Source organism: Patella vulgata, chromosome 4 (genome assembly GCF_932274485.2).
Source record: "Patella vulgata chromosome 4, xgPatVulg1.2, whole genome shotgun sequence".
Taxonomy (NCBI): Eukaryota; Metazoa; Mollusca; class Gastropoda; family Patellidae; genus Patella; species Patella vulgata.
In genome coordinates, this window is record NC_065882.2 from 6,773,833 (window position 1) to 6,789,095 (window position 15,263).

Here is a 15,263-nt window from a genome sequence, read left to right on the forward strand (position 1 = left end):
ATGAGGGAAATTTTGCCCGGGCAGCGACACTATGGCAAACTGCCAAGGGATCTTTTACGTACACGCCAATGTATACACAGGGCCTTGGTTTTTCATACGAATGACTATAACCTGCACTTGACCCCTAGAGTGGCCCTCCACTGAAAAATCCTAATAAATAAAAAACCCAAAGTATAAATTGTATATTACTTTAATAATGACTGATTGGTTTTACCAAAATGTATATTTTTATATTTTTCTATAAGGACATCATTTAACGACGGTTTAACAACAGATAAAGCTGCATGAAAATATCTCTCTCTTACTTCATTCGCTTCAAGATTCTCGGTCATCGCAAACATCGCGGCCTAAAATAAAAATAATTATCACAGATTTAATAACTTGGATAAATTGAAACATATTTTAGATTATTTAAATATATCAAATTATCTATTAAAAACTTGCTGAGAAAGTTCTTCAGGATTTTCCAGTGCGGTTTCCCCTGCAGGATGGATGGCCTGACAAGGATAGTGGTCTTAACTCTCTACACAAGCTAGTTAAATCTTACTAACCTCTACACAAGCTAGATAAATCATACTAACCTCTCTACACAAGCTAGTTAAATCATACTAACCTCTCTACACAAGCTAGTTACATCATACTAACCTCTCTACACAAGCTAGTTAAATCATAATAACCTCTCTACACAAGCTAGTTAAATCATACTAACCTCTCTACACAAGCTAGTTAAATCATACTAACCTCTCTACACACGCTAGTTAAATCATACTAACCTCTCTACACAAGCTAGTTACATCATACTAACCTCCTTACACAAGCTAGTTAAATCATACTAACCTCTCTACACAAGCTAGTTAAATCATACTAACCTCTATACACAAGCTAGTTAAATCATACTAACCTCTCTACACAAGCTACTTAAATCATACTAACCACTATACACAAGCTAGTTAAATCATACTAACCTCTCTACACAAGCTAGTTAAATCATACTAACCTCTCTACACAAGCTAGTTAAATCTGCACCTGTATAATATTGTGTTGTTGTAGCCAGTGTTTCTATATCTACATCATTCACAGGTATTTTTTTACACTGTATCTTTAATATCTCCAACCTCGCCTGAAATTATAAAACTTTATTAACAGATATTGTCTTACAGTGTATCTTTAATATCTCTAGTCTCGCTTAAAATTATAAAATCTTCATTAAAAGGTATAGTCTTATAGCGTATCTTTAATATCTCAAGCCTCGCGTCACTTAAAGATAGGTTGCCAGGCAACGAAACATACGCCCACAGCAGCTATATCGTCCGGGCAGTCAACAAGAGTTGTCGCATATTTTTACTTTTTTCGATAATGAAACATTTATAATACATTAAAATCTGATTAAGAGTAACAACTCATTAAGTAATTATCAGAAAACAATTAGAATTTGTTTGGTTTTTATAAAGTTCGGACCAGTGATGGGATTTCAAAAAATTTCATGTCGGACATTTTTTCACGAAAATAAAGGGGGCATAACTCTTACCGTAATTGTGTTTTCAAAACAATTAAGAATCGTGTATCAACAAAATATATTCAAATTCATATGTAAAAAAAAATAGGTGCACCTCGTTATATTTCATGTTTAAAACCTGTACGGTCATACGTCGGTACATTTTTCAGCAAAGTCCGACATTCGTCTGATACTCCGTTTCGATTTATAGACGGAAGGTAAAAAAATGACATCCCAAAATTTATTTGGCTGTAAACCGTAGTTAACGACGCCCTAATGAGCGAGTGTAACCAACTTCTAAATAATTGCATTCGACTGTAGCATGCGCTATCGTCTAAAACAATTAACTACTTACGTCATTCCAATCGAAATATTCGTCAACATTTCTTAGCGTGTTTATTTATTTATTTAAAGACATAAACCCCCTTCAAAATATGGTCATAAATCCGACAATATGCTATCAAAATAGAATCTTTTCTCGAACATCAGGCGTATTGGATTCAGCACGTATACATCTCTTAATTTCACGTGTCTCGCGAGATTTGTACTTTCATTTTAATTACTGAACTCTATAAGCGCCATGTGTGTGAAATATCTTTATTTAACTTCGGCTTCCACCGAAAATATATCACAGACAAGTTATCGGATACAATGTATGTTGATTTGAAGTGTTATATACTATCAGGATATGTGACATATATGACTAATTTCTACGTGTTATTGTCCGACACAAAGGAGATTAAAACGTGAGACAATGGTCAATGGAGAAATCACAGGTTAATCAGATTAAGTTTCTAATCACTCTTATTGGATTGATATATCGTCCAACAAAAGAGAAGCAATGACTTCTGTTCAGGATTGATTTGATGAATTGTCCGATAAAGAATTAGTTCAGCCAATCAAGGCAGAATAGTAGTTAATCAAGGTAGGTATGTAAGACGATATAACACGATAAATAGTCGATCACTTAATTACCTAATCAATCCAGCCTATTATCAACGATAATCGGGTTGCACGGTAATTATACACTCAGTACACTATATTAATTTTGGAATTTGAATATTATTCACCATGTCTTGATGTCCGATTGGGCATATTCCCGGTCGGACAATTTTGGGCGTTTCGAAAAAAGATTCGGACAAGTCCGGAATATACGGGTAAAATCCCATCACTGGTTCGGACCCATGCTAACGTTTAGTATACGAAACTTTTAACATCATGGATTTAGCTGTTCAAGTCATAAAGATTCATTGAAAATCAATATACTTGTTCGTCTCAAGACCTTAAACTCTGTGTATCAATCTGAAGTCAATCGGATGATAACTTAAGCCTCTAGAGCATCACAAGATTTTTCAAAGTGATCAAGGGCCATAACTTTGGCAGCAATTATTCGAAATCGTTGAAAATCAATATGATTCTTTAACTCATGGCCTCAAACACTGTGTATAAATTTAAAGTCAATCGGATATTAACTTTAGCCTCTAGAGCGTTCACAAGATTTATCAGTGATCAAGGGCCATAACTTTGGCAGTAATTATCGGAAATCAATAGGCGTCTTCATCTCATGACCTTAAACACTGTGTATAAATTTAAAGTCAATCGGATATGAACTATAGCCTCTAGAGCGTCGACAAGTTTTTTCAAAGTGATCAAGGGCCATAACTCTGGCAAAAATTATCGGAAATCGCTGAGAACCAATAGGATTCTTCGTCTCATGACCTTAAACACTGTGTATCAATTTAAAGTCAATTGGATATTAACTTTAGCCTCTCGAGTGTCCACAAGATTTTTCAAAGTGATCAAGGGCCATAATTCTGGCAGTAGTTATCGGAAATCGCTGTAATCATTAGGCTTCTTCGTCTCATGACCTTAAACACTGTGTATAAATTTAAAGTAAATCGGATATTAACTTTGACCTCTAGAGCGTCCACAAGAACTGTTGAAGTGATCAAGGGCCATAACTCTGGCAGTAATTATCAAAAATCAATGAAAATCAATAGGCTTCTTCGTCTCATGACTTTAAACACTGAGTATAAATTTAAAGTCAATCGGATATTATCGGACGGACGGGGGCGACAACTATATAATCATACATTGCTATAAACAAGAGAGACAGAGAGGTCATTTTGAGACTAACATATGATTAAATTTTTTTATTTCAATAATTCCCTTGCACATAGGGGTCTTTAGCAGGAAACCGGAGGACTCGGAGAAAACCCATTAGGTTCGACCAAGTAACACCCCCCTGTTCCTGGCAAAATAGCCTTGCATTTTGTTAGTCTCAAAATAACCAAGGTATTGTGTTGATGAGACTTTAATCCCCTTTCAATATTCTCCTTAATTATTAGCAAAAAACAATACCTGATAATCTGGATGGGGAACATAGACAATTCTATCCAGTCTTCCAGGACGTAACAAGGCTGCATCAACTAAATCAGGACGGTTTGTAGCAGCAACAACAAGTACTCGACTATTGTCTACATCTGATTTACGATTCTCCTTAACCTTAAAAGATACAATGTAACACTATCTTAGTATAACAGAGATCAGTTTCGTAAATATATCGTTTATTTACATAGAAAATATAACATTACTACATCAATACTACAGAAACTAGACTATACTGGAACTAAACTACATTGGAACACATATAAATATATTAAATCCACCATTCTGCTCCTATTCCAAGGCAGCAGCTGACATCAGGTGAGTCCATGCACTTGTCCAAGCCTCTCTTCTCCGCCCATCTGTGGTCCTCTTTAGTCGACTACCTAACTGTCAGCAAACTCCTCGTTATATACATTCGGTTCGGACACATGGTCATACATGCAATTGTCTCTTTTATCTTGTCATAACATCCTTACTGACCAGTATGTATATCCTTTAAAGTAAAGCGGAACGTGTACACAGATCATATGTAGTTTGTAAATGACATATGGGATTAATTACATGTTTAATTAGATCATAGTCAGTTCGTGCCTTAACAGAAGTATATAGAGAGTTGAAAAGTCAATATCATATATTATCAAAAATCAGCTGAGGTCATAAAGTTCTAAGCACCTAAATGACCATTCAATTTGATGAAAGTTATAGAGTACTTTGTTACAACAACAGTATCTCACATTTCTGGTATCTGAAAATCGAATATAGGAATATATAATAAACATTATAATAATACATTTTGTTTAGTGGTTAAATTTCCAGAGTGGTCTGATCATTGTTAATATCAGGACTTGCTTGAAATCAATTTAAAGTACCACTAAGTTTAATGATACCATTAACATATTTATCTTTAAAAATGTATTTCCTAGAAACTAAAAGTGGTCAAAAAGAACAAAAACATTTGAAGAGCCCCTGGGAAGAAGGATCTAAGTCACTTTTTCAACGAACCCCAGTTAATGGCGCCATCTGGTAGCAAATTGTATAAGCTTTATGTGGAACAATCAATTTCAGGTAAAAACGATCGGAGTCACATTGAACCAAGGCCCTTCTGAAATGGCCTCCCGGACAAATACGTTCATCGTACCCTTTATTTGACCTTAATTTGGCTGAAAACTGGAAGTCAGTTGTTGTACTGGTAATTATTTTTTATTAAACATCATTTTGAAGTTGTAATTAAACCCACTCGTTGTTCCGTTCGCGTCAAGCATTCTCGTCTAAAAGTCTGTTTTGCCTTTTATGCGAAAAGACAAAAATGTGACTTAGACTAGATCGTTCTTCCCCCGGACTCTTCATATAGAAAAGATTAAGCAGACACAAATGACTGCCGTTAAATTTGGATCGTTCGCATATTTCTCTGAACATAATAGATTTGAAATCACTCTATATACACTCATATTACATTAATGTGTGCTTTTACACCCATTTTGTCTATTTTAGGATTCCAAAGAATAGAGATAGAGGGACAGAAACAGGGTTTAACGTCCACTCGATACAAACTAGGTCATTTCGGGACTAACACACGGTTCAATTTTATTTCAATAATTCGGTTCGTGTAGGGGTCTTTAGCAGTGGGAGGAAACCGACCTACTCCTTGTCATGTACAACCAGGGACTCAAAACCCCGCCAGTTGATTCAATGACACACAGTATGATACAGCGCGCGCGTGTTACCATTCGGCCTTCCCCCCCCCCACCCAAAGAATAGAGCTATTTAAACCCCTGGCTCGAGCAATCAACCTACGAAAAATTCAACCATGTTTTAATAATAATCATAAAATGAATAACCTGTGTTTGTCCTGGCATTACTCCTTCTGCTTCCTCTGTACTAGATCCTGTGACTTTATCATCCAGACGTATACCGATACCATCCATCTCGTTCAATAACGTAGATAAAAGTCGTTCCTGTACGCCGCGATGTGAACCTCCTTCTGATCTCTTACCGACTATAGAATCAATCTCGTCTAGAAATAATATAGATGGCGCCAGGGTTCTCGCTTTCTGGAACGTCTGAAATTTGTATATTCAAATTACCAATAAAAACATGCAGAACAGAAATGATATAAAATGGGGTTTAACGTCCTACTGTTCTGCTCCGACTAGGCTAATGAAGATGGGCATACACCATACAGTGTGCTATAAGGAAATTTTACCCAGACAGCGAGCCTATGGCCTACTCTTATATCAAATTCCAACTGCCAAGGGAGTTTTTACGTGCACGCCAATGTGTACACAGGAGCTCGTTTTTTTATCCCATCCGAACAACTAGACAGCTGTCCTTGTCAGGCCTTCCGTCCTGCACCACTGATAAGGGGAAACCACGTTGGAAAACCCTGATGAACTTTCTCTGCCAACACCGAAATTGAACCTACGATCTCTATGCTAGTGAGCCAGTGTCTTACTCACTAAGCCACCGTGGCTCCCCAACATGCAGAACAAAATAATCGTTATAACAAATCTTACCTATGCAGAAATTACGATGTGTACACAAAGCAACGCTAATTCTAAATAATTAATCCCATTCCTCCCAACGTTTGCATGCTCTAATGCAGTGATTCTCAACTGGTGTGCCGAAAGATCTTCCTAAGTTTGCCGCGAAATTTTGAACAGCACACTAAGAAAACACGAAAAGCCACTTGATTCCAGTTGAGAATTCACTGGTGTCTACTGGTAACTTCATAGCTGTGTTTTTCTTAGATTTAGCTTGAGTCATTCTATGTTTCTATGACTAGTCTGTGTCTACGGTTGTATGCCGTCTATGACATGTCATATATTAATTTTGCCAAGTTCAAATATTTTTTTATATATATTTAGCCAGGTGTGCCGCTAATTTTTCATGTGTTCCAAGGTGTGCCGTTGCCAAAAAAAGGTTGAGAACCACTGCTCTAATGTACAGCATATTATCATGATAGGAATGGAGAACACTAGATTGGAGACGATCCTGCACATTTGAGCACATATGACGTTATATGTGGATTGTGGGTTAGAACCTGCAGATTTCGTCAAAGTTTCTAGGGCTAGTGCTAACCCTAACCCTGGATCAAGCCTAACCCTTACCCTAACCCCAACGCACAATCCACATATGACGTCATATATGCAAGAGCGTCTCCGCGATCTAGTTTTTTTCAATCTAACTACATAGCGTCACTATTCCGAACCATATTTCTACTAAGCTTCTGATTGGATAAAAATACACAAATTTCATTATATCCATAATATGTATTTATCATACAGGTACCATTTTTATTTATAAAATTGTTAATATGAGTGATTCTCCTACAAATGATTTAAAAATCTTTGCCTAAAACTAAGCCTTGTAAAGGTTTATTTATAATATTGTTAATATTGGCGTACCTCTGTTACTATTATCTCTGATTCTCCTACAAACGGTTCTTAAACTATATTTGGAGCGATTTAAAAATCTTTATACCAAATTTGCCTAAAACTAAGCCTTGTCAATGTTTATTTATAATATTGTTAATATTGGCGTACCTCTGTTACTATTATCTCTGATTCTCCTACAAACGGTTCTTAAACTATATTTGGAGCGATTTAAAAATCTTTATACCAAATTTGCCTAAAACTAAGCCTTGTCAATGTTTATTTATAATATTGTTAATATGGGCGTACCTCTGTTACTATTCTCTCTGATTCTCCTACAAAAGGTGAGAATAACTGAGCACCGTTTAGTGACAGGAAGGTTGTACGTGTTGCTGTAGCAGCAGCTCTGACTAATGTAGTTTTACAACAACCAGGTGGGCCGTATAATAATACACCTTTAGATACAGGTAAACCAAATCGTTTAAATACCTCTGGATGTAACATCGGCCATTCTACAGCCTGAAAATAAAATAGAACTTGTACATGCTATTTATCACATCTTAAAAGGAGAGAAAAGTCCACTTGACACAAACTAGGTAATTTCGGGACTTATATATTGTTCAATTTTATTTCAATAATTCGCTTGCGCGTAGGGGTCTTTAGCGGTGGTTTTTTTTTTTAATGACCGGCGTTTTTTTTATTATAACATATACATTGTATCTGTGACAGGCCTAGGTGGCTAATGTACAGACTTGTTTAAGGTCTTGTCTTGTCAAGATCGTAATTGTTATTTCTATGGTTACATCCATATCGAATTTTCATTTCAATGGACAGAATTCTTCAGATATTGTGGTATTTCCAACCACTCTTATTTGAATTTTGTATACAGATGGGCCTTGTTTGTTTTTACCATCAAAACGATGAGGCATGCTTTACTTGTCCTGCAAGCACCATTCCTGTGACAACCAGGTTTGAATCTTGGTGTAATCTGTGAAGATCTCACAAAGGATCTTCGCGGATTACACCAAGATTCAAACCAGAGACCTTTTAGAGAATCCCCTATCAAAAAAGAGAGAGAGAGAGAGAGAGAGAGAGAGAGAGAGATGGGGTTTAACATGCACTCGACACAAACTACATCATTTCACGACTAACATATGGTTCAATTTTATTTCAATAATTCGCTTGCTCGTAGGGGTCTTTAGCAGTGCGAGGAAACCAGAGGACCCAGAAAAAAATCACGAGGTTGGACAGGTGACAGTACTCCTTGTCATGTGCAACAGGGGAATCGAAATCACGCCAGTTGACTCAATGACAGACCTTATGATATAACACGCACGCGCTAACCATTCGACCATCTAATCCCCATATTGCTTAGTAGATTATGAAAGTTATCAAACAAGCGATATCTACTGAAGAATGTGTTATTGGGTGATGAAGCTCTTTATTGCACATTGAACCAGGAGAGAAATGTAGAGTGAAATAAACCTGTTTTATTTGTTGTTTAACATCATGTAATCCACCAATATCCTGCCAGTCAACCTGTTTAATATCTACAACACCTTCTACACCTTTCTGTAAACTTGGTATCACCTTCTTTATAGCACAATAGAAATCTTGCATTTCAACAGCACTAATCTACGATAAACAGAATAACATTTCTATAGAATTAATCTATAAACAGAACAACATTTCAATAACACTTATCTACAATAAACAGAACAACATTTCAACAGCACTTATCTACAATAAACAGAACAACATTTCTATAGAACTTATCCACAATAAACAAAACAACATTTCAATAACACTTATCTACAATAAACAAAACAACATTTCAATAGCACTTATCTACAATAAACAGAACAACATTTCTATAACACTTATCTATAATAAACAGAACAACATTTCAACAGCACTTATCTACAATAAACAGAACAACATTTCTATAACACTTATCTATAATAAACAGAACAACATTTCTATAACACTTATCTATAATAAGCAGAACAACACATTGCTCACTGAAATATGTTGTACTTTTCTGCATCAACCAGGATAATGAGAGACAGAGAAATGGGGTTTAACGTTCACTCGACACAAACTAGGTCATTCTGGGACTAACCTATGGTTCAATTTTATTTCAATAATTCGCTTCCGTGTAGGGGTCTTTAGCAGTGGGAGGAAACCGGAGGACCCACAGAAAAACAGGGAATCGAAACCATGCCAGTTGACCGAATGACAGTCATTATTATACATGTACAATGCGCACACGCTAACCAATCGGCCATTGACCCCTGAAATGAAATGAAATGAAATGGGGTTTAACGTCCTACTGTTCTGCTCCTATACTGGGCTAATGAAGACGGGCATACGCCATACAGTGTGCTATGAGGGAAATTTTGCCTGGGCAGCAGCACTATCGCCTACTCTTATATCGAATTCCAACTGCCAAGGGATCTTTTACGTGCATTCTAATGTATACACGGGACCTCGGTTTTTCGTCTCATCCGAATGACTAGACAGCTGTCCTTGTCAGGCCCACCATCCTGCATCACTGACAAGGGGGAAGCACACCAGAAAATCTGGATGAACTTTCTCGGCCAATGCAGGGATCGAACACCCGACCTCCAGGCTAGCGCGCCAGCCACCCCCCCCCTAAATTTGAACAAAGGTAATACCTGGTTATCATTCCTACGTGTCATGGCGCTATAAACAGCTTCATTACATAACGATGTTAAATCGGCTCCAACAAAACCATTGGTTAAATCAGCAATAAGGTCAAGGTTCAAGTCACATGTTACCAGGTGCTTTGTAATGGTAGATAAAATGTCCAGCCGTTGCGGTTTAGTCGGAACATTTATTAAAATCTGCAAAAAAACAATAATATTTAATTTATAAACAATAATCAATATGAGAAAAGTGAAAATTAAAAAGTTTTTGAACATAATTTATGTTATGTTAAACTTATATTAAATTTATGAACCTTTCTAATCATGTTTAACTAATTAATTAATTAACGATAAGAGAATACTTATCAAAACTTTATGTGTATAATAAATCACTGATTGCTAGTTCTGTAATGTTTCCAATCGCTATGATATAATAAGAGTAGGCCGTAGTGCCACTGCCTGGGTAAAATTTCCCTCATAGCACACTGTATGGTGTATGCCCCGTCTTCATTAGCCCAGTTGGTGCAGAAGAGTAGGACGTTAAACCCCCATTTCATTTCATATTTACCAAACCTGCTTATACGAACCTCTCGTTCGAATCTCCCTGGACGGCGTAAAGCTAGATCAATAGCAGATGGTCTATTTGTAGCACCAATCACAATTAAAGATTCATTTTCATCCAATTCATCCATGCATGACATCATGGCACTCGTCACTCTGGAATCCTGAGAATTACTGGAATTATTCCGTTTCGGACAAACCGTATCTATTTCATCAAAAAACAGAATACACGGACCCTCTAAACTCAAATCTTTAGCTTTAGCGAACGTGTTCTTCAAATTATCTTCCGTTTCTCCCGGTCTAGAACCCAGCAGGTCTGGACCATTTATTGTCAAAAGAGCAGCACCGCACTCATAAGCTATAACTTTAACTAAAGAGGTCTTGCCACATCCTGGAGGTCCTCGTAACAGAATTCCTTGAGTGTGTGAAATTCGAAGCTGTTTAAAACTGTCTGGATTAAGTAAGGGGAGATAAATCAAATCAAGCAGTTGACTAATCACTTCACTCATCCCTCCTAAACAAGATGGCTTCCTTCTTTGGGTACTCTTGTATCTATTTTCGCTTAAAACATTGTCTATTTTTATCTTAGTTTTACCATGAATCAAACCCGCATCACTATCAGATTCCGTGCTGAAACCATTGACTATAACAGAATTTATACCAAACAAACTTGCCAATTTTGAACATTTTAAGTTTATAAAGCAACTTTTCGTTATGCATATATTTCGTAAACATTTGTAACATTTATTTTCTAGATTTGCGGAGATGCTTGAAAAGGTTTTCCACGAATGAAATTGTTTGTAGTCTTTGACTATAACAGTTACAGATACAGTGTTAGCTTTAGAGCATTTCAACGAAACAATACTATGAGTTGTCTTATTTTTGCTTTCTACCTGAATCTCGCATACCGTATCATCGCAAAAAACATCTGATGTACTATTCTCAGCATCGGACGGCCAAGCACAGCAAATCACAGATTTATTTGGGAATGAAATTCTCACAAACGATGCTATTTCACAGTTCAGGGATTTTATAACTGACGGACTCAGTTTACATTTCTGTGAACCTCGGTCATTTGTTGAGGAAGGTTTAAAGACGACAGGGATTCTGTTTGATGTTTCAGATTCAATACATTCTGCCATATTTCAGTGCAATTAATGCATATGGCTACAAAAATGTACAACAGTCCTGAAATATAAATTTGAAAATGATAGATGGTTCACAAATATTTCAGTCTACAAATTTACTATAGGCCTAGAGATTGCCATTTCAGCAATATTGTGAGTATTATATACTAAATGTATGTATGGCATTTGACTCTTTCCATAGGCAATTTACCATAGTCTGAGTATCTGACATGTCACGCGATCAATTATGTATGAAATGAAATGGGGTTTAACGTCCTACTGTTCTGCTCCGAACTGGGCTAATGAAGACGGGCATACGCCATACAGTGTGCCATGCAGTAAATTTTGCCTGGACAGCGGCACTACGGCCTACTCTTATATCGAATTCCAACTGTCAAGGGATCTTTTACGTGCACACCAATGTGTACACGGGGCCTCAGTTTTTCGTCCCATCTGAACGACTAGACGGCCAATGCAGGGATCGAACACTCGATCAATCGATGTAACGTAGTCTTTGGATATCAGAACGAAAAAATAAAATGGTGTTTTGTCAGTTTAACTGAACTTTCAATTTGTGCTGTGGTTGACTGGTTTTTGATCATTTTTAAATCCAGGCCTTGATCTGAAAAATTAAGCCTTTTTTTAAAAAAATTAACAACAATATAATTGTAAGCATAGTGCATAATAAGCCTACAGAAATTCTTTGATGTGGACGACTCCACCAACGGGTGTGGACGACTTAACCAGATTTTTCGTGCGGACGACTTTGCTTGTGGACAACTTGACTGGCTTTCAGAACGTTGACCCGGTCACTTTTGACTTCCACACGATTTCACAAGATTTGTACTACTAACCCTACTACTAACCCTAACCCTAGAGTAACCGGATCAACGTACTGCGCGTATAATTCTTACAACTACACTTTTCTCTGACATGTTGAAACAATGACATATAATCAAAAATTAACTACATGCAGTCCGAAATCTGGGAAACATGTTGTTTACTTTGTGGGCGCAGACATCTTGAAAATTCCAAATTCACAATTTAGTTTTATAGCATATTTGAAACGAAAATATTTGCTTTAATTGATTTTGACATAATAATCATATTTGTGACTACTTTTATGATACAAACGAAAACAAAGCATGCTTTAAAATTCGTTACATGTTTCTGTTGTATTTAATCACATTTTCAAAACATTAAATATTCTTTCTTTCGTTCCGTTTTAAAAATACGGCAATCTTAATTTTTTGTAAGTCTGCTAGAGAAATATGGCAGCTCGAAATTTGTGCAAGCTAAATATCAGACGATGTTCTCGAATTATTTTGTCTAACAGTTATCACACATCAAATGCATCTTACGCCAAGCCAGCGAAGGCTGCAGGTATTTGTTTTTCATATTTTTAAATGGAAATGAAATGGGGTTTTACGCCTTTTCTGCACCAATAGGGAGCATTTGAGGCCAACTCTTTGAAACCTGTCCACTCTAGAAATGGTTCCACTACTGATGTCTACCGCCTTACTCCAGCCACAGTAGTGGCTCATCCTACAGAGTTCCTTTGCGCAAGTTTTTTTTAGTGAAATCACTACAAAAAGGTTACTGGCCTATACCTCCCTTAATTTACACATAAACTGACCCAAAACAGTACTGCACCAGCTAGCTTAACATATAATAACTCAATTCCTATTGAAATAAAGGTGAAGCCTTACTGCATAATTATATGATTTGATGAAACTCAACTGCTACGCGAAATTTCAACATGCTGGTGTCATGGCCGCCATGGCGGCTTGTGTGTAATACGTCATTACAAGAAACATCGCTATGCAAATGTAGAACGCATAACCACAAAGAAAAACTGTTCGGTAACTGTTTAGTGGTCCAGTCTTCACTATTTGTCATAGAATTACTTATTCCAATACAAACTGTAATGATATGTGTTGACAATTGTGCGTTTGAACCTATTTGAACTTGCGTAAGGATTCTTAGACTGTATCAATTGTAATGTTAAACACACAGTTTAACGTTACAAGTATAGTAACTATGTCCACTCCATCATCATAGCTACAATTAGAAATGAAATGAAACGGGGTTTAACGCCCTACTGTTCTGCTCCTATACTGGGCTAATGAAGACAGGCATACGCCATACAGTGTGCTATGAGGGAAATTTTGCCTGGGCAGCGGCACTAGTTTATCGCCTACTCTTATATCGAATTCCAACTGCCAAGGGATCTTTTACGTGCATTCCAATGTATACACGGGACCTCGGTTTTTCGTCTCCTCCGAAGGACGAGACAGCTGTCCTTGTCAGGCCCTCCGTTCTGCACCACTGACAAGGGGAAACCACGTCGGAAAATCAGGATAAACTTTCTCGGCCAATACAGGGATCGAACACCCGACCTCCAGGCTAGCGAGCCAGCGTCTTAACAACCTAGCCACCGTGGCTTCCCAGCTACAATTGATACAATCTAAGACTCCTTACACAAGTTTAAATAGTATCTTTGAAGGGCATTTAATAAACGGGATATATAATAAAATGACAACTTTATGGATAACATTCACTGGGTTTATTAACTGCAACGTTTAAATAGGTTGAAATGCACAATTGTCAACACATATCATTACAGTTTGTATTGAAATAAGTAATTCTATAACAAATAGAGAAGACTGGATGACTAAAATAGTTACCGAAGAGCTTTTCTTTGTGGTAATGCGTTCTACATTTTCAAAGCGAAGTTTCTTATAATGTGAAAGCCGCCATGACACCGGCCAATTGAAATAAGTTAGGTAGTCGAGAAATTTCGCGTAGCAGCTGGGTTTCATATCATATAATTATGCAGTAAGGCTTCACCTTTATTTCAATAGGAATTGGTTTATTGTATGTTAAGCTATGTGCAGTACAGTTTTGGGTCAGTTTATGTGTAAATTAAGGGAGCTATAGACCAGTAACCTTTTAGTAGTCATTTGACTAAAAAACTTGTGCAATGGAACTCTGTAGGGCAAGCCACTACTGTGGCTGGAGTAAGGCGGAGAACATCAGTAGTGGAACCATTTCTAGGTCCATCACTGTATCACCCAAACCAACTCAAAAAAACTTTAATTACCCAAAACAACCTGTGTTTTGAATAAAACAACACATTTTTTATGATTTTTTATTTCTTTTTGTATGTATAGATGATTGATATTAATAATAATGTATATTTGTAATGCGCTTAATAATCCATCCATATACGCATGCTCAAAGTGCAACATTTAAAGAGTCTCTCGCCATTAAAAACACACATAAACAATCTGTTTCTAATCTGGATAATAGAGTTTAAACAAATTAGTTTTTAGTTGTGACTTAAAGTTTGTGAAAGTCTGAGATTCTTTAATGTTTACTGGTAACTGATTCCAAAGGCGAGGTGCAGCAGCACTGAAACTTTTATCACCAAATTGTTTTAGTTTTGTTTTGGGAACAGCAAGTATATTTTTGCCATGCGACCTTAGCGCACGTTTGGGTTTATAGTTTGTCAAAAGTTCAGACAAATATAAGGGAGCAAGGTTATTTTGACATTGATACACTAATGACAGAACTTTATACTGAATTCGGGGTTTGATAGGGTGACCCACCATAAATAAATATCTCCATATATCTCGACAATTACGCCACA

The 15,263-nt window shown here is 36.7% G+C and overlaps 2 protein-coding genes across 3 annotated transcripts in view; both read right to left on the reverse strand.

Moving 5' to 3' along the window:
- LOC126819128 (peroxisomal membrane protein 11B) overlaps positions 1-15,263 on the reverse strand; it is a 65,753-nt gene that overhangs the window by 40,178 nt on the left and 10,312 nt on the right. The window lies entirely within an intron of this gene.
- Positions 175-12,615, reverse strand: LOC126819080 (ribosome biogenesis protein SPATA5L1). Of its 2 annotated transcripts, none has more exons than XM_050546915.1 (8): positions 12,526-12,615; positions 9,933-10,121; positions 8,740-8,889; positions 7,564-7,773; positions 5,722-5,943; positions 3,857-4,000; positions 998-1,120; positions 175-347 (listed from the first exon to the last, which is right to left on the reverse strand). In XM_050546915.1, the coding sequence occupies exons 1-8, from the start codon at positions 12,544-12,546 to the stop codon at positions 186-188; spliced, it is 1,221 nt and encodes a 406-aa protein (XP_050402872.1). In that variant the 5' UTR covers positions 12,547-12,615; the 3' UTR covers positions 175-185. The 2 variants fall into 2 exon arrangements, with proteins under 2 accessions (XP_050402872.1, XP_050402871.1); XM_050546914.1 differs by lacking the exon at positions 12,526-12,615 and adding an exon at positions 10,511-11,626.